The sequence below is a fragment of the Vitis vinifera genome, chromosome 15 (assembly GCF_030704535.1).
Source record: "Vitis vinifera cultivar Pinot Noir 40024 chromosome 15, ASM3070453v1".
NCBI lineage: Eukaryota > Viridiplantae > Streptophyta > Magnoliopsida > Vitales > Vitaceae > Vitis > Vitis vinifera.
In genome coordinates, this window is record NC_081819.1 from 18417048 (window position 1) to 18443004 (window position 25957).

At 33.8% G+C, this 25957-nt stretch overlaps 2 protein-coding genes across 7 annotated transcripts; both read right to left on the reverse strand.

Annotated features, from left to right (window-relative positions):
- Nucleotides 1-134: 134 nt before the first annotated feature.
- On the reverse strand, nt 135-5307 carry LOC100242115 (probable fructokinase-7). Of its 6 annotated transcripts, none has more exons than XM_002272490.5 (8): nt 4801-5300; nt 3900-4096; nt 3516-3728; nt 3145-3342; nt 2904-3044; nt 2647-2763; nt 579-720; nt 135-454 (listed from the first exon to the last, which is right to left on the reverse strand). In XM_002272490.5, the coding sequence occupies exons 1-7, from the start codon at nt 4913-4915 to the stop codon at nt 586-588; spliced, it is 1116 nt and encodes a 371-aa protein (XP_002272526.2). In that variant the 5' UTR covers nt 4916-5300; the 3' UTR covers nt 135-454; nt 579-585. The 6 variants fall into 6 exon arrangements, with proteins under 6 accessions (XP_002272526.2, XP_010661606.1, XP_010661605.1 ...); XM_010663304.3 differs by having other exon boundaries at nt 135-445; nt 4801-5108; XM_010663303.3 differs by having other exon boundaries at nt 135-445; nt 559-720; nt 4801-5108.
- A 2325-nt stretch (nt 5308-7632) lies between these two features.
- Nucleotides 7633-22557, reverse strand: MADS3 (MADS-box protein 3; the record flags this gene model as incomplete). The annotated part of the gene is given in 8 exon segments (NM_001281182.1): nt 7633-7893; nt 8116-8258; nt 8354-8395; nt 8529-8570; nt 9036-9135; nt 9368-9429; nt 10265-10340; nt 22308-22557. Coding segments are annotated over 8 exon segments (735 nt in total). The 3' UTR covers nt 7633-7805.
- Nucleotides 22558-25957: the final 3400 nt, after the last annotated feature.

Genomic DNA, 25957 nt, shown 5'->3' on the forward strand with positions numbered 1-25957 from the left:
AAAGAGCTGCCAGAAGTTTAGAGTTTCGACATCCAAATAAACTTAGTAAACTTAGTATGAATCAATTTTATTAGGATGGATAGTATGTTTTTCTTCATGGCAGTTCAAAACACAAGGACAATGAGAAAGTGTCATACCTTCAATCAGGAACCATGCATGAAAGCCACTTGCATACAACAACCCTAAGAAAAGTATTTTCAGAATGTGACAGTAGTAATTTTCCTTTCTAAAGATAATACCAAGCTATCAAAGCCAGCCTGGCGAGGGTTACAATAAATTTGATTGAAGATGGTTACAGTGTACAGACTGCTGGAGGGATATGTGATATACGGAATGAAAAAAGAACCTAATCTTCAAGGCTTCAAGCTGTTGAATCCAATCATCTCATGGGTTCCACATATTATGTGGCTTGTTCAAAAACACCGACGTTATCTCTAACATACAACTGTATACACTAGCATGGGAAGAAAAGGGAGCAAATCAGTAACTTTGTTAGTTCAGTATGGTAAGTGGAAACCCAATTAATTCTGTATGATTGATTTATATTCAAGCAAATACATGATCATCAGGATGATTACTATCTTATCAAGCATTGGCTTTAGGCAAAATTTGGAGGACTGCTTCTTTCGTTGGAAGTGCAGGAATTGCTCCTCTTTCAGTCACTGTTATAGCCCCGCAGGCATTTGCAAACAGGAGAGCTTCCCTCAATTTCTCTTCATTCTGCAGTATAAAAGAAAAAAAAAACCCTTAGTTTCTTAAGCAGACTTGACAGCTGAAACTCAAGCAGAGTCCTTTTCACATTTCCATGGCTTTCTTTCACTAGAACCTTTTGACATGATTAAATCAGTTATGAACAAGAGACTAATTTAGGTCAGATTATCCAAGCCCATCAGCATTTTGCAGAGTAATAATTATCGTTCGTTCTTTGTTTTACATACTCTATATGAAATGTTGAGCTGTAAATAGAATAGGAGAATTATTTTCCTATTATGTTAGTTTCCTATTTCTGTAAATAGACAGTTTTATGATTTAGGAATAAGTTAGTTTCCTATTATGTCTCTTGTTTCCTATTTCTTCTCTTGTAATCTCCTATATAAACTGTGTGTAGTCAATAGACAGAACTTATTATTTTTCATTCCATATTTCGTGTCATGGTATCAGAGCTATAGGTTTTTAAGACCTGGGCATCATTCTGGCTTTCATCGCCATTTTTCTAGCCTTCATAGTTGGATTTTTTTTTTATTCACGTGTTCTTTACAAACCTACTGGAACTTGTTCAATAGTGAAGAAATGGAGAAGGTGAGAAGCTTGTTGGGATTCCTTGACAAACCAAGTGGAACTTGTTCTTTGGCTCTTCCAGGTGCACCTTCACTATCTTCTTGCATAAATGTCTCACATAGGGTTTATGATGACTCTTAGATAATAGACTTTGGTAGCCATAGACCATATGACCTCCAAATCTCAACTTTTCCATACCTATACCCCAAGCCCAAGTAACAAGAAAATTGCAATGGCCAATGGCTCTTTAGTTACCGTTGCAAGTTTCGGAGACATATACATCACACCTACCCTTATTCTTAAAAATATCCTTCATGTACCAAAATTGTCGGCCAACCTTGTTTCCATTCAAAAGCTTACCCATGATCTTAAATGTTATGCTATTTTTTTTTCCCTTCTTAGTGTGTTTTTCAGAAACAAGACTCGGGGAAGAGGATTGGACTTGCTAAGGAAAGGAGTGGTCTTTACCGCCTTGAATCATCTACGAAAACTAGTAATAATTTGTGGTTGTCTTTTCTCAATTCCTCAAATAAAGATATCATTTGATTGTATCACCTACGTTTAGGTCATTCATCTTTTAGGGTTTTAAAGGTCATGTTTCCTCATTTGTTCCAAGGATTAGATATTTCTGAGTTTCATTGTGAAACTTGTGAATTGGCAAAACATACTCATGTATCTTTTCCTATTAGCAATAAAAGAAGTTCTCATCCTTTTCATTTGATTCATAGTGACATATGGGGTCCTTTGACTATACCTAATGTTTTTGGGGCTTGTTGATTTCTATCCTTAATTGATGACTACACTCAGGTTACATGGATCTTTCTTCTTAAACAAAAATCTGATGTTAGCATTGTTATACCTAATTTCCACTCAATGGGTCAAAACCAATTTGGGGTTAAAATAAAAAGCTTTAGGACAGACAATGTTAGAGATTACTTCAACCAGATTTTGTTACCCTATTTTCAATCACAGGGCATTCTCTATGACTCATCATGTGTTAACACACCCCAACAAAATGAGGTAGCCGAGAGGAAAAATGGGCATTTACTCAACACAACCCAAGCCTTACTCTCTCAAGGGAATGTTCCTAAGTCCTATTGGGGGGAAGGTGTTCATACTACCACATACATGATAAATAGAATTCCCTCACGAATGTTAGACAACAAAAGCCCTGCAAAGATACTTAAGAGTTTCCATCCACACTTCAGAACCTCAAATGGGCTCACTCCTAGGGTGTTTGGGTGCACTGCATTTGTTCTTGTCCACAGCTCAACATGAAACATAAATGTCGACCAATTGGAGAGAACATTGAATAAAATTAGAACACTCAGATATTCTATCATTCAGGGAAGAACAAGAACACTTTACCTTGTACAGGTTTAGGTCGGCAGCCAAACTGTTCAGTATCCCACCAACGAAAGCGTCTCCTGCACCAGTAGTATCTACTGCCTTCACTTTAACACCAGTAACCCTGCCTTTAAATTCCTGCTCAAAAATTTTGGTTGACATCCAAGAGAATTTCAAGGGTTCATACACAAGAAGAAAAAGGAAGAAAAATTTAATGTTCAGTATCTAAATAGATAGAATGATTAAGAAAAGAAATTCATGGCTAATAAAAGGCTAACCTTAGTGTAGTATCTGCAGCCATTTGACCCTTCAGTCACTACCAAAAGCTTAAGATTTGAGTGGTAAAGCTTCTTCAACACCACATTATCATCATTAGGATCATCACCTCCAGTCAGAAATGTGATCTCCTCCTCACTAATCTAAAATTCCCAAAAAATTGTGAATGAGTATATTGAAAACAAGTTGAAATCTAATTTGATGCTTGGGGAGAACTCCCTGGTTTTAGAAAGATATATATACCTTAATAAGGTCAGCCTGGTTCCATATACTCATGATGGTTTTTCGAGCAGTCTCTGGTGATGGCCATAGTGGCAATCTCAAGTTTGGGTCATAAGAGAGGATGCTACCAGACTTTCTAGCAATGTTCATTGCAGCAAGATGAGCTGACTTACATGGCTCCTCAATCAGACTAATTGAACCATAGTGAAAAATACTTGCCTGCATTAACAGTCAAAGAATGCGAAATCAGATCTAGGCCCAGGATATTATCAGTGAGTTCTATACTAATTTGTTTACTGATTCCAATTGTGAGACTGAAATTTGTTTAAGTTGAGCCCAATTATGAATTCTTTTAGGAACAATCGAATTTCCCCCTGATGTTGAATTCTTACCTTCTTAATGAGGTTTGCATCAAGCTCTGATTCGCGAAGAAGCATATCAGCGCTTGGATTACGAAAAAACATGAATTCCCGCTCACCATCATCTCTCAAGGTAACAAATGCCAGTGCAGTCCTTGCGTTTCGATCAAACCGCATGCCAGAACTATCAACATTATTTTGTTTCAGAATGTCAGCCAGCATGAACCCAAATTCATCTTCACCCACCTGAGATACAGACGGTACAAGAAAACAAGTAAAGGTTGTGGCCGTTTAGAAAACTGTAGTATTTTCCATGACAATTGGAAGGAAATGTATTGGGACTTTAATCTTATTTGGTATATTGCTGATACAAGGATAAAAGATTGAAGAACAAAGGGTAGAGAACTTCAAAGGCACCTTGCCAATAAAAGCAGATGAGCCCCCTAATCTTGATATCCCTACAGCAACATTAGCAGGAGCCCCACCAGGGGCTTTCTTAAAAGCAGGTGATTCTGAAAGAGAAACTCCTCCAACAGTTGGTACAAAGTCAATCAACATTTCCCCAAAGCAAACAACCAGTGGCCTCTTCTCTTGGGACTCTCCTTTGAAAGAACCTACACAGAATCAAAAGTTAAAATCACTGAATTAGGGATAGAACACACTCAGTGTCAACAATTCTGATCAAGATAACATGTTTTCTGCTTTTGAAACAAAAAAGAAAAGAACAAACAATCCATCCTAACCCAGAGAATCAATTTCTTGTCATCAAAATGATGTTTCTTTTGCTCAGGAATGAAAATGGGTATAAAAAAGAACATAGACAAGAAAAGGAAAAGAAAATTCTTTTATAACCCATCATTTATCAATCAGAACAAGAAGCTTCACAAATGATCGGTAGTGAAGATGTTGAATGATTAATCTTTAAAACTGGGTAATGACCCAGTAATAATCAGCAAGGTGGCACTTCTTGTAAATCCACTCTAATGTAAATCACCATATGGGTCATTACCAGATGATTAGCAAGATAACATTTCTTGTAACCGATTCCCACATGGGTCTATTTTTCAACGATGACCCAGATTAAGACTTTGAACTCTGAAAAACAGATTATGTTTCCATAATTCTCAGCAACATTGCTTTCACTTTAGCCCAAGAACCAAAGCGGGTAGGCTTGAAAATCAAAGAAAAATCTCAGCAAGATGGCATTTCTCGCAAACCATGAACGGGAAGAAAACTTGGTTTGATTCAACACTTTTCACATTCATTTTAGCTCAAGAATCAAAGTGGGTAAGCTTGAAATTGAAGAAAAACTGCTAACCGGATGAACTCTTCTTGAAGCTAAGACCACTCTTCATGGATCGATCAAGGTTTACAGGGAAGCAGCAGCCAGACATTCTGGCCTCATCATCCTTGGATCGATTAGACTTAGACATGAGAACAACACAAAAGTTCTTGGCACCAGGAACAACTTTTCGATAATACCATTTTTACCCCTTCATCCTATCTAGTATTTAAACATTTCCTTTGTCCTACTGTGTCGGGAATCCGACGCCCTTTTCCTATTTTTTAATTTTCCATTTTCATTTATGACCCTTTCTTTCTCCTTTTCTCGTACACCCACTTGCCAGCTTCTCCTGCTTTCAATCTTTGTCTCTGGTTCATCTCAATTTTCTTTCCTTCTCTCTAATGAATTTCATTTCATTTAATCATAGATTAAACTGTGATTAATTTCTGTGTTACACATTTCAAATACTGGGTGATGATCTTCAATTTTTGTCCATAAACTCTATTTGCTTGACATCGAAAACAATAGCAAAGATCATATTTTCTACTCAACGTGGCTGTAGTACTTATTCTTTTTGTTTTATGGGATACAACCAAACTTCTTAATAAATGCTCTGAGAAAGTTTTTATTGTAATATCTTATATCAAATAAAAAATAAAAAGTTTTTGAAAATATATATGTATAGACTTATCTTAATCTTATAAATATATTATAAAATTATGAAAACTCTTTTAATATAAAACAAATAATATTTACACGGTTGTGAATGAGTCGTTACAAATGACATCATAGTTAATTTTATTCTTTACTTGCCTAGCTTGTCACATCAATCAAGAAACTTAATTTGGGTTTATGTTAAGTGCATTAAACTCATTTACCATATTTTAAGTGGAAACTGTAACCACAATGGATTGAAATTTATCTCATGATCAGCTTGTGATGATACAGAATTATCAACTTAAGGGGGGTCAATCTAATTTGGATACTGTTGGAGTTAGAAATTTTAGGGCTCATCCAGTGGTAATTTTGGACTCTTTTCATCTGCATATTGAATCTCCAATCTGAGCAGTTACTATCATGAAGATCTAAACAAAAAGAACATTATTCCAATGTTTTAGGGTGGTTTGGTCGGAGGATTCTAATACTTTTTCTATTTTATACTTCATAATATATCAATATTATGTTTTATTAGGATACGTGAATTCCAATGTCAATTAGGGAAGAAGTTTCTTGAGATTATATGTGATTGATTGCCCTAATTATATGGACATATTTTCAAGGTTTAGCTCATGGTGAACGATATTTATTAGGGAGAATACAAGTATTATAGAAAGGATTGTGATATCCCAAGTTAACTGCTTGAATATTTGTAATGATCGTGATATCATATATTGACATAATATATGTAATGGACTCAAAATTCTTAGTACTAATTTTTAAAGTTTGTCTTTAAAGTAGTGGTAATTCTGATATGTCACATCGATTAGGGTGAAAAATTATTAATACTATATATTTGGCATGTTCATCTCAATTATAGAAAGAATTTTTTAAAGTCGTAAATGTTCCTTTTTATTAATATGATTGTATATATTTCAAATGTTAGCCACATTTTACCAAATTAATTATTTATCTACTCATCAAAGGTTGTTTTTGCAAATTTAGTATAACAAAGAATATGTCGAAGTCTTCAATTTTGCAAATCTCTTTCACAAAAGCCAAATTCGAGCTCCCAATTAAGTTTCTCGGAGGCTATGAAGTAGTTGAGATCCATATGGTTTAATGTCTAGGCTACAAAACTGGATCAGAAATGGAGGTTATCATTAACTATACCATTATCTTTTAACTGAAGTTGATCGGTCATGATTCCTATGACCGGCCCCATTCATATCTTCTAGGGCAAAACTCAACATGATGTGGAAACATGCAATATTAACTAAGAAAGCCATGGGACCAAGCCAGTGCATGGTTTTTAATCTAGATTATGCTCAAATATTAAGACCATGTTTGATAACTGTTTTTAAAAACAATTTTATAGTTTCTAAGGATAGTTTCAAAAAATAATAATACATATATGAAAATTAATTAAAAATAAAACATTATATATAAAGATTATTTTTAGAACATATTCAAACACAAAGAAACAAGTTTAGAAAATTCTAAGTTTCCAAATAGATTCTTATTATATAAAACATTAGAATATAACTTTAAAAAACTATTCTCAAAAATTGCTTTTCAAAACTGGTTTTAAAAACATTTCCCAAACAGAGCCTAATATTCTCTATTTGTTGCTAAAATAAATAAATACCCATTTGGAAGAGACAAAGATGAATTACTATGGTGTCAATTCTATTTAACTTAGAGTTTGTTTGAAAATGATTTTGAGAAAACGTTTCCTAATACTTGGAAGCATATTAAACCAAAGATGAAGCGTTTTGAAATGATTTAAAAAATTACTTTTAAAAAATGCTACAAATTAAAAATGTTGTAATCAAAATTGCTCTTAAACTGTTAAACTATATACTAATTAACCCAAAACCTTAGGGAGAGGTTATATCTCATATCCTCCATTCAATAATTGTCTAGTGTTAAGCTATCAATTTGTTAGGTTCGACCATCAAGCTTTAATTCATTGTTAAACTACGAGATGACCAAGAGGCTTAAACTATTGTACAGTTGTTAGACAAACAATCTATATCAAATTTATTTGATTTACAGAAACAAAACCCTCAGTGCTTCTTACCTTCAAATTCCTTCTGAACATTTTCCTATCAATTAATTTACTTCTATAATGAAGAAAACAGTATTTTGATGTACATGTTAAGCATTGAAGCAATTATATTGCAGGAAATTATATAAGGAGAATTTAGCTAGAAATGGTGATATATATATTGTCCCCATGAAAGAGAAGCTATATAAGTATACAAGCAATTCATGTGGTGATCAGTATGTCAACACAATACACACATTACACAAATATATATAGAAGTCATACTTATGTTTTTTTTCTTCTTCTTCTTCTCTTTTGATCAAACACTACTTCAAAGAACCCACCCTTGGATGAAGTTGCTCTCACCAGCCATGCTCTTTGAAACAGACGGCCCTTCTGCTGGAACATAGTGATGGTACCTGTTTTGATACACAGCCACTCCTACATTAGAGTTTTGTCTGCAAAAATTTGTTCAGAAATATGTGGAGAATGGTCTAAATCAAGCTTTTCTTATGAAGGTTGAAAAGAATTCTGACAAAGTTTTGGTGACAAGTATGGTAAGTAGTTATGAGTTCTGACTTTGAAATTGATCCACTATATATATCTTAGCTAAAAACATATAATGAGAGGCTGAAGTGTACCCAATTTGCAAGATGGGTTCGGGTTCGCAGTCCATTGGGTTAGATTGGGAAGGATGCACAGGGAAGCTGCTGTTTCCAGCAGTTGCAGTACTGGGGTTCCATGAACCTTGAATGGCTTTAAGACTTTGTCCCTCGGCCTCAAGCTGAAAGGTGAATACGTTACAGGAAGCATAAAAGTTGAGCAGTTAAGTATACACAATCAGTAATGTGATCAATACAGTTGACAATTCTAGTAAACCTTAAGTTTGAGCTGTTTGTTTAGATCCCCAAGCTGTCGCTCCTGGTAGTAGTTGGGAAAACCAAAAGAAAAAGAAATGAAATGAGAGTGAGAACAAAGCATTAAGATTTTCTTAATTTGGTGGAAGAAGCTAGCCGTATGAATGAAACTTAAGTCTGTAAGAGACTTAGCTTACCTTCCTGCGAAGGTCTTCCATTTGTTCTATCATCATTTGGGTCTGCATAGAAGTTCAGAAGTTCAATACTTTGCACATTCACGTTCTTTCAATCATGTAATATCATATATTTGTGTATTTTCCCGAGAAAATAAAAGATAATTGGTATCCAGCCTTTTGTTCAACATGAAAACATCAGATAAAACCAAAGAATTTAAGATTTTTGTTTCATACCTGGAACTTATGATCTCTTAGGGCAAATGATTCTGTAATATCTAAACATTTTCTTCTACATATAGTAAACATTGCCATTTGCATCAAGAAAAGCATAAAGCCTAGTCACTAAGGGTTAATGGTGCTCAAACTCAATTGAAAGGGAAATAAATTGTAAAAAAAAAAAAAAAGCAACTTGAAGAACACTTCTTTTCTAATCAAAATCTCTAGTTCATGCACATCTGTAGGGTACACAAGATCCAAAATTCTTCAGTGCAATTACTATAAAACTTTTATATAAATCGACACAAATACCTTCCTTTGCCTAGCTTGTGCTAGAGCTCCTTCAAGCTGTTTCTCAAGATTTTGCAGTTCTTTGACACTCAGCGGTCCAAGATCTTCTCCAAGCAAATGCCTTCAAAAATTACATGATGACCAGCTAAGTATTAGATTCTTAGACAATTGCTAGGATTTTCAGTGGACCAGCTCATAACCCAATTAAATTCAATAAACACAAAAGATATATGTATGTATATATGATCTGATTAAGTTTCCTCATGGCACTTGGATGGCTGCAAAGAAAATCTGCTGTGCTAGTTGTAGGCATGAAGATAAATTCATATGGAAATTATCAGGAAATGAATAACCTTTGGGTGCGCTGGAGAGATTCATATTTTGCCTTTAACTTTGACACCTCTTGGTACCAACTCTGCATTGATAACCAAAAACAACATAAGATAATAAGAAAAGGGTGGAGCTAATTAATCGAAAATTTATCATATTCCAATTCCTAGAATAAGAAAGACAAAGCAGTGCTCAAATATCAGACTTTGACAGGATTTCCAGCACAGCTACAAACTTTAAGTGTTATCATTAAGGCATGAATCTAGAATTTGGATTGCAGATTAGTAAGCTCCTGCAAAAGTTAGTCTGCAGCAAATATTTAGAAACTAGTGAATTGGTTATTGAATTTGTCATCCTGCAAGAGCAAGAAAAATAAATGGGGAAAATAAAAGATGGAATCTAAGACCTATAGGGGCTAAATAAGTTTCTGAACATAACTTGAATGAAAAAGAAGTTACTCAACAGAATGTTCAATCATATCCCAAAAATCAATCTAGAAGTTATGGTTGGCACAGAAGTAAAAGGTTCCCCATGTTATATAAATCCATAACACCAAAAGAAAGAGGGAAAAATACGGAAAAAGAACTTTGATTGATCAAACCAACATGGGGGACACACTAGATAACATTCACTTCAATCAATCTTTAGAGAGTTGAATGGAATTTGTTAGTTCTAAGAGAAGGAATTGTAGTGCCACATTTTGAAGAACTATTTAAGGTCTAACTTCTTTTTTCTTTCTAATTCATTTCATGTCTTCCATTGAAATCCAAGGCAGTCTTGCTTGATTGATTACAGTTTGACAAGCTCCAATAAAGAGTGGAGCTTCATGTCAGTTGACAAAATGATTATGTTCCACACATCAATAAACATTCAACACACTGTATAAGGTGTTTAAGAGGAATATTCTGCAGAACATTAACCTGTGTTTCACATTCCATATTGTTGTCTTGAGGAGTGTAGCAGACGCGTTGATACCGCTCTAGGGTTTTGGTAGTACTGCAAAAATAGAACATTGGTAACTATATAGCAACCTGTGAAAGCATAGTTGTTCATAATTAATGGTGAAAGAAATCATAGCAGGATATGCTTGTAGGTTAATCGTCACTCCATAACAACTTACAGAAAAGGATTCAGTGATATCAAAAGGATAAAGCATCATAAAGTAAAAGAATGAAGAATGAGGAATGAGGACAACTAAACTTGCCAAATGTGTCCTTGATCAGTTGCCAGTTTAGAAATCATGACCGCTCCACACACACATGTCTATATTCTCTTAAATTCCTTCTCATTCCAATTGGATTCAAGCATCATTGAAAGCAGTAATTAAAGATGGCGATTCCTAGAAGCGTCATTATACAATAAATTATAAAATGGCAAGGGAGAAGATGACACTTCTAAAAAGCACCATCTTTTATCTTTCTTGGCACGTCATTGTTTCCTTTTTTTTCTTCTAGTGCAAGTTTCAATAAGAATTTACTAATATAATTAAGCCTATCCTGGAAGCATTAAACTATTCAAAAATAAGACATTGATAGATGTGAGAAATTCTATTTTTGAATACATAGTCTCATGCTTAGATCACTATCTCGACCATTCAAATGTAAAGAAAGGATTCCAATCAGTTTATCTTATAGTTGAGATCTTTGAAACCAACAAAATTTCATGACTTAGAAGCTTGATCACCATGTTTACTAAGACTCTTGACCTAGCAACCCATAATCTCGTTTGGACCATGCAGAAACATGTTACGAAATATTGTCAGTTAGGGTGTCAATTCCAGCAATTATTATAGATCGAGTTCTTAATTTATTTTATTTCTATAATGAGCTCTTTAATTAGAAGAAAAGAGATTGACTATTGGATAGTGAGGTGGGAAATGAGAGGCAACAAGGAAGAGGAGAATGTTGTATAACCCTTTGAGAACTTCCAAGTAGAGGACTTAGAGAATGAATTTGTAAGATAGGTATATATTGACTTTTATAGAGTGTTTTCAATATTGGTTGAATTTTTGTTTCCTATAAACCAACCAAGTCTACTTTTTATGCCCTAATAAATGATTTGATTGTAGGAAACGTTAGATTACTCCATTCCCTATCCTAGAATCAAGTTATGTGCATGTAATTCTCCTTAGGCTCATTTAGATCCTACACATAATGGAAAACATGCATTTAAAAACAATTTCAAGATCTAGAACATGAGAATAGTGAGATTACCTAGATCTAATCCTTGTGATGAAGATTATCATACAATAATCTAGAAGTCAAATATGATCTCATAGATCCACGATCTTTCGCTTGGTGACTCAACCTCGAAGCTTGGCACTCATACACTGAAAGTCTGGAAAGTGAAGATTATAACTCTCTCTGTGTGGAATATTGGGATAATGGAGGTGGAAAACAAAAACCCTAACCCGTAAGTAGTACTTATAGGGTTTTTATTGGGCTTAAATGACTTGAACTCATCTTAGACTTAGATCAATTACTCTAACCTAAAAAGAGTCATAATTAATTAATTAACTTAGTAGAACTCTAATTAATCAATTAGCCGATTATTAGCCCATTCCAAATATATCATTTACTAACTCTTATGTAACATTGTGTAATTACCAAAACACCTTTATACACATAAGTGAACAAAGAGTCAATACAACTTTTATAAACCGTGTCATCGAGAAAAATAAGCTTGAACGATAACCATTAGGACTCATAGGACAATACTAGCTTTCTCAAAATCCAATTCTAAAGTTGACTCACTATCCTACTATAATAAGTTAACTGCATTCCCGTACCCTATGTATATCATAACGAAACATTAAGTGCTCGAGTCATGACCTTCTATTTGTTGTATATAGTCGTTCATGAACTAGAGTCTACAATCTAACAAAGTGAAAGCTAGCACTTTAGGATCTCATTCGTAGGTCAAAGTCACTACAAACTTCTACACAAGCTTAATATTCTCTTAATGTTAAGAGACAATACAATATAACAATTTGGTGAAGTCATGAAAACTTGATATTTTTAAGTTATAACTCACCATAGGTTTTGTCCAATGTGGAATCATACACACTAGTGCACTTACCATGGTAACCTCATCCCAATGACCAAGACCAATCATCCTTTCAATTAAAAGTAGTGTACTACAACCTAAAATGGATTGTCTAAGTCCATAAACCGGATGTGAATAAATCATCTACTTGCAAGGAACCCATAACTTTGATTTTTCATGAAACTTCTAATGCACCCAAGTCATGTACAACACAAGAGATGTAGGTTAAAATGTTCATAAGGTACAATACATCGAATAAGGATAGATTAAAGTGCGATCGGAACTTTATTAAATAATCAATAAACTTTGAATTTGTTACATCATGTCATGATTTTAAGGGTTCTGTTGTAACACTGATAACCTTTCTCTTATTAATGTCATCTTCCCTTTTCACATTCCAAGACAATTATCGACTTTATTTTCAAATCGTAGTATTTTCTATCCTTCATTGCCTCTTCCTCCTTATTTTGTTGCTTCCCCATTACAATTGATGGAGTTCTCTAACTTCTTTAGCTCCTTTTCAAACCGTGAAAAAACAAATATATTCCTCATTTTTCCATGCTCCTAACCCTTTAACTCTTTTCTTAACTTTGTCTTTTTAAGAAAAGTTATAATCTCCTTCTTGAAACTCATCCTTGGCATAATTGATCAACTAAAACTTTGACAAAAGTTCAATATGTGCCAAATTCTAAGAAATGTCTCCTTTTGTTGGGAGTATTAGAATCCATAGCATTCATTGTTATTACAAAAGATAAGATTTTGAAAGTTATGCTAGATGCACTAGTGGTGATGAAAAGAACAAGGAAGAATAACTAGTACTACTTTCATGGGAGTATAATTGTCAAATCAACAACTATAGCTACTAAAGATGATGGAGAATTAGAAACTACAAGACTATAGCATAAGCAGTGGGGACATGCAAGTAAAAAAGCTTTACAAAACTTGGTGTAGTCTCAAATTTCACTTTTGCAAACTAGGATTTTATGAGCATAATAAAGGTATCTTAGATCTTATCCATACATATGTTGAGAGACCAACCAAAGTGGCTTCCTAGGGAGGAGTGCACTATTTGGTTACTTTCGTTGATAACTTCACAAAAAGAGTTTGGGCGTATGTCATGAAGACTAAAAATGAAATTTTGGAAATGTTTATGAAATGGAAAAAAATAATTGAAACTTAGACTAGTAGGAAGATGAAATCACTAAGATCAAATAATGGTGTTGAATAAAATGAGGGCATTATTCGATACTTCATAGTTAGATACACCATAGTAGAATTGCATAATAGAGCATATAAATCAAAGTTTGTTAAAAAAAAGTTTGATGTATATTGTCAAATGCTAGATTAAGCAAAAGAATTTGGGTCGAGGCAATTATTTACATACACATGACATCTTATCAACCATACACCATTGACTCCAATTGAGGAGAAAAAAATCCTATTAGGTATGGTTTGGAGAACCTACTAGTGATTATGATTTTCTTACACATTTCTAGTTCCATTGCTTTTTTTCATGTGAAGGAATCCAAATTAGATTCAAGGACAAAGAGAGTACTATTCATGGGCCTCACTATAAGTGTGGAAGGGTATCATCTTTGTATTCAAATATGGAGAAAATAATTTTGAGCAAAGATATGACTTTTGATGAATATACTCTATTGAAACATGTAAAGAAAAAAAATTCGAAGAAAAGAAAATGTGAGTACTTCAATAGGTGGAGTTTGAGATAACATCAATTGACCCACTCACTTCAATAGGTGGAATTTGAGATAACATCAATTGACCCAAATGTCAACAAAATAAACAATGACCTTCGAATGATAGTTGAAGGTATCATAAATGAAGAAAATGATTCAACTAAAGTTCCTCCACAACAAGAAGATTCAATTGTAGTTAGTAGACTAAGAAGAGAGATTTGAACACCTATGCAACTTTATGTAATTATCAAAACACATTTACACCTTTATACACATAAGTGAACAGAGAGTCAATACACTCTTATAATCCATACCATTAAGGAAAATAATCTTGAACGATAACCATTAGAACTCATAGGACAGTATTAACTTTTTCAAAATCCAATTCTAAAGTTGACTCACCATCCTACTATAATAGTTAACTGCATTCCAGTACCCTATGTATATTATAACGAAACATTAAGTGCTCGAGTCATGACCTTCTATTTGTTGTATATAGTCGTTCATGAACTAGAGTCTACAATCTAACAAAATGAAAGCTAGCACTTTAGGATCTCATTCGTAGGCCAAAGTCACTATGAAATTCTGCACAAACTTAATATTCTCTTGATGAGAGACAATACAATATAGTAATTTGGTGAAGTCATGAAAACTTGATAACCTTAAGTTATGACTCGCCATATGGTTCTATCCAATGTGGAATCATACATACTAGTACACTTACCATGAGAACCTCATCCTAATGACCAAGACCAATCATCCTTCCAATTAAAAAGTAGTGTATTATAACCTAAAATGGATTGTCTAAGTTCATAAATCAGATGTGAATAAATCATCTACTTGCAAGGAACCCCATAACTTTGATTTTCCATGAAACTTCTAATGCACTCAAGTCATAAACAATACAAGAGATGTAGGTTAAAATGTTCATAAGGTACAATATATCGAATAAGGATAGATTAAAGTGCAATTGGAACTTTATTAAATAATCAATAAACTTTGAATTTGTTACATCATGTTATGATTTTAAGAGTTCTATTGTAACACTAATAACCTTTCTCTTATTAGTATTATTAGTGTTATCTTCCCTTTTCACATTCCAAGACAAAATTATCAACTTTATTTACAAATTGTAGTATTTTCTATCCTTCATTGCCTCTTCCTCCTTATTTTATTGCTTCCCCATTACAATTGATGGAGTTCTCTAACTTCTTTAGCTCCATTTCAAACCGTGAAAAAACAAATATATTTCTCATTTTCCCATGCTCCTAACCCTTTAACTTTTTTCTTAACTTCGTCTTTTTAAGAAAAGACGAATGTCAACAAAATAAATAGTGACCTTTGAATGATAGGTGAAGGTATCATAGATGAAGAAAATGATTCAACTCAAGTTCCTCCACAACAAGAAGATTCAATTGTAGTTAGTAGACTAAGAAGAGAGATTTGAACACCTACACGAGTTGTTGATATGGTGGCATATGCAATTCAGTAATAGATGATGTACCTTCTTTTTATTGTTAAGACTCAATTAATACTTTGCAAGTTTGAACACCTTTGGGTGTATGGAATTTGAAAGCACATTTGGAGGAGGTGATGGTTAGTTCACTTGTAAGAGAATATTTAAATCTGAAAATTGGTATTGAATGGATAATTTTGCCAAATTTAAGTCCTATGGAACTAGGTCCAAGCACAACACCTAGGTGATGCATAGGTTTTGCATCAAGAATCTACCTAGTGTATCTAAGTCGATGTTATGAAAGGTTTGTAACAAGGGAAAAGAGAATGCTAGCAATTATGTCTAACTTCAACATACATAGAAGAGACAGCTTTTGACTTGCCACCTCATGGTAAGGAAACTAATACCATTAGACATTAGAGGAAGAAGTCATGTGATATGCTCACGGGCTGTAGAATCACACCACACCAAGGATTGGCACTAAGGAGTAGATCAATTTTTGAAAGCATGGATTAGGTCCAATAGCAACTCTGGAGCTCAAGAAGGGTATACTGAGTATAGTCTGAATTCCTACACATGAGGTATATGGGAACTATCTTCTTTTTAAGTTGAGTCGTTAGAGATCTTTTATAGCTTTGAGACTTACATTGAGGAATTTTGCTATGGCGTTATTGCATACAAGAAGACTATAATCGATGGAGCTATGGTTATGCAAAGGGCATTTAAAGTGGAGGTGCCTAAGTCCCATGTCCACAATAAAGAAGAGACCCAGGGAGCTTGACAATTGCATATGGCGATTAAGCACTACTTTGAGCTGCATCCCTCACAAATGAGCAAACCACTAATGTTCTATTACTATTCATCATTCTGATACCAACAGTACATTGTGGCTTAAAGGTATACCAATTAATAGAATCAGCATCTTCAATATGGATGGTTGAGATGATTTCAAGAGACAAATCAAGAAGCAATTCTACCTAAAGAATGTAGCTTTCTTAGCTTATAAGAGTATGAAAAGGCTGAAACATACTAGACCTATTTCAGATCATAGGAAGGATTTCTTCATGCTCATACTAGCTAGAGATCCCAAACTTAATAGAAAAAAAGATTTTTTTTTTTTTTTTTTAACATAATAGATAAATTTTGGAAGTTGGGTTGAAGGATCTTAGCATGACCATGGCAATGGTTGAATCCTTGGTGGACTATAGTAAAATGACTTCCCAAGGCAAAAGGGACTTGTGGGTGACTAGCATTTAGGTGGGGGAGAGCTAAAGTCCAAAGAGCCAAAGGTCTGTAAGAACTCATCAACCTACTCCCTACAAATAAGGAGTGGAAAAGTAAGACAAAAAGGGTAGTCCATCCCCCAAGGAAAAACATTTTGTATGATGGTCCGTATTGGGCTAGGGACTATTGAAAAAGATCCTTGATACATTGATAAAGGCAAATGAGCAAAAAGAGGTACATGCTAGATCTTATTGCTAGACTTCATCAAAGCAGAAGTAATGTCAAAGAACCGTCAAAATAGAGAATTAATATTTGTCGTAGAACACATTAAAAGGAAGCACATACATGCCATGATGGATATTGATACTACTGGCAATTTTGTTTCAGTGAAAAAGGAAAGCAATAATAAGACTTGAAGATGAGCAAGGTGCCCAAGGGGCTTAGGACCACCAACTAAGTGGCTATGCCCTTCCATGGTACAGCTTGTGTGGTAAAGCTACGCATCAGATCATGGAACAAGAGACTGACATGATTGTTGCTTCTAGGAATTACTAACACGTAGTATTTGGCATGGATTTCTTAGGGAAAACTAGAGTGGTGCTCTTATCTTTCTCACATTGTTGCATCTTAGAGAGGAATAGGCCATGCATGGTTCTAACAGAAATAAGAATTAAGTTGATATTGCACTCATCTCTAGCATGCAACTAAAAAAGGCATTGAGAAAAAGGAAATGAGTAATCCACTCAAAAGGTGAGAAAACCAATCACACTTCAACGAAGTATTTGTCTTGGGTTAGTAAAAGGAAAGAGTTAAACCTAAAGGTGGAGATCAACAGCCACAACAACAAGAATACGACAAGGTGCCCTGGCAAATCAAACTCAACAAAAAGACACAGAAATCAAGGTGGTAAAATCTCAAAAAAGTACTAAAAGGGAAGCAACATGCAATAAGCTCAAGGTAAAAGAATTAGTAACACAACACAATGCTAGACCATAGGGAGTTCCTCTTATAACAAAGTAACACACACCTAAGTGTAGAACTAAATGAGTCTTAGCCAATGCTTTGTCACAATTCATAAGTTCCACACAAAGACATCAGTGAACTAAGTAGTGATGGAGGGTGTACGTTGTGGTTCACCCCCAATTCTGTATGAATCTACTTTGTTGCCTCTCTTCAGGGTTTTCTAAACATCTCAACAACCACTTGGAGTCGCTTGAAGATCCTTGAAATATAATATTATGTGTGTTTTACAATGCCCCAAGATGACATTAAAATATTGTAAAGTGGCAATCCCCCCTTAAGATCCATCCCCAGGTAGGCAGGTACCTTTAAATAATGGACATTTAAATTATAGCAGCTACCTTAATAGTTGAGAACTAATCAATATACAGTAAAGCTTCATAGTGTTATCATACTTAACCTTTTTATAAGCGCTCAATTCTTTTGACTCTCGGATTTGTTTTGGCTCTCAGTTTTACTTTTCCTTGGTCAATAGTGTCTAGGTGGCACATGGATTTTATTGATACACTATGTGGGACGGAGTGGAAGAGCGGTTTCGCAAAAGATTGACTATGTGGAAGAGACAATACTTATCCAAGGGAGGAAGAGCAACCTTGATCCGGAGTACTTTGTCAAACCTTCCCATTTACTATATGTCTGTTCTAAGATTACCAAGTTCAGTTAGAAGAAGACTAGAACAAATCCAAAGGGATTTTCTTTGGGGCGGTGGCAGTTTGGAGCGTAAACCACATCTAGTAAGATGGAAGGTGGTGTGCTTAAGCAAGAAGAAAGGGGGTTTAGGGATCAAATGCCTTTCCAATCTCAATAAGGCACTCCTTTCTAAATGGAATTGGCGTTTTGCAAACGAGAGAGAGGCTTTGTGGAATCAAGTGATTAGAGGGAAGTATGGGGAAGATAGAGGGGGTTGGCGCACGCGGGAAGTGAGAGAGGCGCATGGCGTGGGGCTTTGGAAAGCGATAAGGATGGACTGGGATTTGGTGGGTGAGCGGATTTCTTTTAGTGTTGGCAATGGGAGGAGGGTGAGCTTTTGGAGGGATAGATGGTGTGGGGATGCCCCTCTGTGCGATTCGTTTCCTTCCATCTATGCCTTATCGATTGAAAAGGAAGCTTGGGTGGCGGATGTTTGGGATCCCTTGGTACAAGGGGGTAGAGGGGGTTGGAACCCTTGTTTTTCAAGAGCCCTAAATGATTGGGAGATGGAGGAGGCGGAATTATTTTTGGGGTGTCTTCATGGGAAGAGAGTCATTGGCGACGAAGATGATAAGGTAGTTTGGACTGAAACAAAGAGTGGTATGTTTTCGGCTAAGTCTCTATACCTTGCTCTAGAAGCGGACTGCCCTAGTTCTTTCCCATCTAGCTGCATTTGGAAGGTGTGGGTACAACCCAAAATCAGCTTTTTTGCGTGGGAGGCCGCATGGGGCAAGGCGCTTACCCTTGATCTTGTTCAGAGAAGAGGATGGTCATTGGCTAATAGATGTTACATGTGTATGGAAAAGGAGGAGACCATAGATCATCTGTTGCTCCACTGCTCCAAAACAAGGGTCTTATGGGAGTTGCTTTTTTCTTTGTTTGGGGTGTCTTGGGTGATGCCGTGTTCAGTTAGAGAGACTTTGCTTAGTTGGCAGACTTCTTCTGTGGGCAAGAAACACAGGAAAGTGTGGAGGGCGGCGCCCTTGCATATTTTTTGGACGGTTTGGAAGGCGAGAAATCGTTTAGCCTTCAAGGATGATGTTATATCAATACAGAGGTTGAAATATTCCTTTTTATGCTCGCTTTGGTCTGAGGCAAAGCTGTTTATAGTAGAATGCCCTCAAACTTTGGTGAATTTTATAGATTGGGTGGGATCATTGTAAGATGTTGGGCCTTTTGGTGGGTGGGTCTCTTATATGTTTTTGGTCTCTTTTGGTGGCGGGTGTATAGGTTTGTATACCTTACATAGGCTGTATACCTTGAGTCGCTCTTTAGGCGTCTCTTTTTAAATGAATTTTCTTTACTTATCAAAAAAAAAAAAAAAAAAAATGGATTTTATTGATACACAACACACTTAATCAATTTCCCCTCTTTCATCCACCAAAATTTATCAAGCTAATTGTTTGGCTCTTGCTATCACAAAGCACTGCAAGGACCTAAAAGTGTTAAATTGGGTGGATGCTTTGGCTTTTTTCAGATGAACTCTTCCTTAATTCACTGGGAACTCTATTGATGTCAGGAGAGGAGTCTCTCAGTTGTGCAGTTTGACCTCATTCATACCCTTCACAATGATCCCATAGATTGGAAGAAGCAAAATCCACCTAGGTTAATCACCACTGAGGAGAGCTCAATGTGATTCCTGCAAAAATGTTTATAATCACATCAAATTATTTGTATCATAATTAGCACTCCTATATAAAAATGAAAGGCATAAAAGTTGAAGAAATGTCTTCAGAGCAGTAACATTGTTATGATGTTCATTACCCTCTTTCTTTGATGGAAAACTCCATAAATTAAATGTCTATAGCTATTCTCATTGTCAGAAACCAGATCTCAGTTGGATTCACTTGATCATAACCACAGATAACTCATGAGGATCAATTGGATTCACTAGAGAACCCTTTGTTAATTAAACTTCTTCACCAGAATTTCATTCTTACAATTAATTGCCAAAACTCTTTGTGAACTTAAGCTTATCACATCAGTATCACTTAAACAGTACTGATTATGTAACATAGTATCATGTGAGGAGTATTGCAATCCCATTGTTCACTGGCACAGTGACTAGAAACTACAAGCAATATCAAAAGACAAAAACTGTAACATAAATTTCAAATGCCATGCAATTATCAAAACCAGCTGAAATAATTTACTTGGCAACTAGAAATAGGCTAAGAATAAGGATTGTCATCTAAATTCCTAATGAGAGACAAACGAAACTATCATTGCAAAATAAATCTAGTTTGCATACAGTCTCACATAATTGAAAATTCTCCTGCAAAGGACAAGTGTCTTATGAGCTAGGGTGCATCAGAAAGAAGGAGCTGTAAATGCAACTCTTCCAACTACTTTAGTTAGAAACCCCTACTCCCAACTTGATCATGCTAATTATCTTACAGAAAAAAATAAAATAAAATAAAAAGAAATCAAATCAACAGGCAAAAGTTCTACATTAGTATAGTCTTGAGAAGAAAGAAGTGAGAGAGTTGCAAAACTTATTTGGTAATAGAGCTCTTTAAGCCCTATCATGCATTTAGTTCTGTTGGAGTAAAGGGAAATATAATTTATTAGCATGAAATATGAATTATATATACTTATAAACATACACACTCATATATAATAACTAGTTTATCTGTATATAAAAACATTAATGCCTACAAATCTAAAACCTGGACTCAGATTAGCTATACTCAAAAGCCCACATCTGCCTGAAAAGTGGCAGTAATATATACCCACTTTATCCACTGACAAATTGCAAAATTTAGACATATCTGTATCTGGCTGGAATATATAAGCATCCCCTTTTAGCCCCTCTGGGAAACCATGAGAAACTCATCTCAATTGAGTCAAAGAGTTGTCCTGGGCTCACTTGATGAGGTTTTTGTTCGCTCAGATCTTAAAAAGGTGAAAAACATGAGATTGCACAGTGCACACACACTGATTTCCCTTTTTTTTCCCCATGTCTTCTCAGCATTAAACACACAACTTACTGTTGTCGTGTCTATACAATTACACTAGTTTACTCAGTATCCTGCAATCACTCTTTATAAATATTAGGTATATATTTGAGAAGAGAAAACCCTAAAATCAGTCATGATGATACCAGAAAATCCAAGGGAAAAGGCTAGCTTCAGACTCTGGGGTACTTGCTTTCCTCTATAACTACAAGACAAGCATTTGTGGATGAGAGTGATGAAACCAGAAGATCCAAGGAGCAAAAGATATTGGAGCTTTGGAGATTGAGAGAGCTTGATTTGGTGTTATCTGTTATGCGACTAAAATATGAATACTTGGTAGAGAGAAAAAGCGAGAGAGAGTGATGGGGAAAACCCTAGATCTTGAAGGGATGTAGTTAAAACAACCTCGACCTCAGAGTGATGACTCATGAACTGAGTTGAAATCAGGGAAGAAAGTGGGGTCGTACTACTGAACACATATCGATGAAAGAACGCAGTAGAGAGGGGAAGGCAGTGCAGGAAATGACTGCGAAACGTGTCGATCTGCCGTTGGCGCTCACTGGGTCTTCTCCTCCTTTCTCCCCCAGAGTGGAACATACTTTTCTCGATCCAAACGTCAAACTCCAATCCCACCACAGCATCCAATGAAAAGAACCGAATATCAGAGCCAAGCGTTAGTTGATGCACCACACAAACAGTTTTTGGAAAGAGAGAGAGAGGAGGAGGAGATGGTAAAGAAGCAAAGTACAAAAAATCTAAGAGAAATCTATGTGGATACTCCATTTACTGCATATATCAATATCTCTATGTATATAAAGAGAAAGAAAGAGAGGAAAGGAGGGAGAAAAGCATATATATATATGTGCGTGTATACCCAGCACTGCCAAACTCATAGAGCTTGCCGCGGCTAGAGAAGATGATGAGAGCAACCTCAGCATCACAAAGCACAGAAAGTTCATAGGCCTTCTTGAGCAGACCATTTCTGCGTTTGGAGAAGGTAACTTGACGGTTGATCTTGTTCTCTATCCTCTTCAGCTCCACTCTTCCTCTCCCCATTCTCTCTCTCTCTCCTTACACCACTCTGAGTGAAAACCCAGATGCTCCTCTATAATTTTTCTTGGGCTTGCTTGGAGGACTGGAAAATGAGGTGATGGTACTGTACCAAAATGGAGGTGAGAATGATAGTAGGGTAGGGCCGGTTCTGATAATTCTCCTTCAGTCTCTGAATAAAAACTAAGAGTTTGTGTATTTATAATTAGGAATTCCACCTCTCTCCCTCTGTATTTACAACTGTATCAATCTGGAAATATCTCCCTTTATTCCTCTCTCTCTCTCTCTCTCTCTCTCTCTCTTTTCTTCTTCCGTCAGTTTCTGGATATGCGTCTCAGTCCTACGTGCCTCAGTGGCGCGTGGGCCCACGATGACCCCCCTCACCATGGTGCATGCAGCTTTTTCATCTGTCCTCTTACTCTAATTTAACAACTCAATAAAGGCCACAACTTTTTCCATTTAATATTGACAAAAATAAAATATTTTTTTTTTAAGGGAAAAATATTTTATATCTTTATATTTTTAGTAAGTAGTTTGAAAAATTAGAACCATAGAATATGCTTCAATTGAAAAGAAGTCAATTTTGGTTAGGAAATTTACTGGGTTGGGTTTAGACGTTGGACTAGATATGGAAAAAAAAATAAGAAGGATGTTTTAATTTTTAAATGTTCTGTTTGGACTGTACCTTTTGATTCTATAATGGAATTGTTTCAATTTTAAGGCATCAATTAATATGCCTCCTTTAATTTTAATTTTTAGTTATTAAGTATTTTGAACTAAATTCAATTATTAATCCTTCATTGAGATTTTTTTTTTCTATTTTTTAAAAACTTCTAAAATATATATATTTAAGTTTATCTTATATCATTAAAAAAAAAGTTTTAAAATTTTCAAAATTTAAGTGTATGTTTGATAACAAAAAGAATTCTAAAAAATAATTTTTAATAATAGTTTTAAAAAAAATTATTATTTGATTTTTGTATTTGAAAAGTTAAAATGTTTTTAACTTGTTTTTAAATAATTTTATATTTAATATTTTATATGTTTATATAACTATTTATTAAAATAGTTATAGAAAACAAGTAAAAACGATATAAAATAATTAAAAGATATTAATTAAAAACACCTTATTTTCTATTTTTTAAAACAAAAAATAAAAAATAATTTTTTTATTATCAGATATATTTTTTATGTTTTTGTTTTTAATAACAAAAACCTATTTAGAAAAATAGTTCTCAAACAAGTCCGTATTAAACAAATTTTAATACCTTCATTTTTTTAATATTTATTACATTTTTTTTAATGTAAGCTTGTATGAAATTTTTATATTTTAATAGAAATTATTACTATTTTTGTTTTTAAACATTAAAAAAACAAAATTAAAAATTAAAAACGGAAACATATCTAAAGGACATTAAGTAAACGGGGGGAATACGGGGAAAATGACAACACAAAAATTTATTATGATATTTAAGTAATGAGTGCAATTGGGATATTTTTTTTCTTAATTCCCAATGTGCCTAGTAGACGAATAAATGCCCAATCATGGATTGAAATTTTAGACAATGTAAGTCCACCTTTCTTAAATGAAATGTCAAGTCCCTTTTGTTTTCTCATGTCTTGTTCTCTTATGAACATGGTTTCTAATCAACAAACAGATTTTTAATAAGTTACGTTTTGTTCCTAAAAAAATATTAATAAAAAAAAAAAAATATATATATATATATAATAAATTTTAAAAATTTTAAAATAAATTTAAAGTCAATAAATAACTAAATTAGATTTGATTTTAAAATAAATCAAAGTAATTTATAAATTTTAAATCTACTTTTTATTCTACTTCATTTTTACTCTTTTTTTTATTATATTTTTTTTAGAACCAAACATAGTTTTAGAATTTTTTTATTTTTATTTTTATTTTTGTTAGATTATTTAATAACACATAATAAGATCCAAAATGATTTTATTTTTGGAAGTATAAAAAATAGTAATAACTTGTTTGATACTACTTTTGAAAACAGTTCTGAAAAATAATTTTTAAAAATTATTTTATAATGTTTTATAAAAAACAAAATTTGTTTAAAAACTTAAAATATTTTTAACTTACTTTTAATATTTTTAAATATGTTTTAAAAATAATTTTTATGTTCATAGTTTTATTTTTAATCATTTATATAATTGTTTTTTAAAATAATTCCTAAAAAATAAGTGAAAATAACTAAAAAAAATATTAATTAAAAATAATTTTTTATTATCAAATATATTTTATAATTTTTTATTTTAAAAAATAAAAAATCATTCTTAAAAATAGCTCTCAAACACATCCTAATTTTCGATAAAAATATATTAAGCGGAGGTAATTTCAAAATGATTTTCCAAAGGGCGCAGGACTTTAACTTTTCTTTTCTTTTTTTTCTTTTTTTTTTAAAGCAAAAATTCAAAATAATTATGGGGTGAGGGAACAGTAGATGTGATGCCTAATGAATAGGCAAGTACACCTCCACGCGTCAATTTGTGGACGAAAATTTTATAGGGGGAAGTACCCTAACACGTGTCAGTGACGGGAGGAGAGGGGTACTTATGTCAAATGATCCATCAGTCCCGTCCCACTCACTCCGTCTTTAACGCCGTCAAGTCAACTTCAGCTCTTTAGCCACCGAACGTACCAATATACCCTTAACAAATCCCAAAATCACATTCATCATTCCCCTTTATATTGGGCAAAACCCATGTTTGAAAACAATAACCCTTCTCCTAGGGTTTGTGTCACTCAAGAACATTTCTTGTTGCTAAAATGTCACATCATTTTCCTTATTAATTCACCACCTTCAACTTATAAAAAGAACAATTTCATAGAAAATAAGTGAGATTTTGTACCTTGGGTATCATACTATAAATTATTAAAACACCAAAAAATAAATAAAAATAATTTTAAAAAAAATTAGGTCCTTTTGATCATATTTTCATTTTGTTTAAAAAAAAACTGGTAAAAACAATTCCTACTTGTTTTTAAAACTTTTTTTTTATTTCACTTTGTTTTTTAAAAATGTTTTTAGAAAACAACGACTAAATAGTGTTAGAAAATTTTTAAATAGTTTTTTATTTTTAAAAATCGAAAACTGTTTTTAAATCACATAGTCAAACAAACTCGTTGTATTATCAAAAAAAGAAAAAAAAACACAATACCTATTTTTCTTTTTACTAACAAACCTTTATGTAGAAATAAGTTTTTTTTTTTAAAAAAAAAATTGAGTTTAACCAATTTGAGAAAATATAAGAAGAAAATCATATTTATTTCATTACTTCAACTTAAAACAAAAATATAAATATGGGAAAGAAAAAAGATGTTAAGGAGAACGATTTTTTTTTTATATTCGGTTTCAAAAAATCAAATATAATTAAAATTAGCTGAAATTTATATATATTTAAATTATTTAATCTTTATATAAAAAGGGAAAATATAAAATAATTTAT

What these genes read in the sequence shown, in the direction of transcription:
- LOC100242115 (XM_059743217.1), bottom strand. Translation starts at nt 4,915, where the DNA reads ATGTCTAAGTCTAATCGATCCAAGGATGATGAGGCCAGAATGTCTGGC. An exon ending in ATGCAAACCTCATTAAGAAG is followed by an intron (nt 3,343 to 3,515) that starts GTAAGAATTCAA and finishes CTGTTAATGCAG; the next exon opens with GCAAGTATTTTTCACTATGG. An exon ending in CCGACCTAAACCTGTACAAG is followed by an intron (nt 721 to 2,646) that starts GTAAAGTGTTCT and finishes TTTATACTGCAG; the next exon opens with AATGAAGAGAAATTGAGGGA.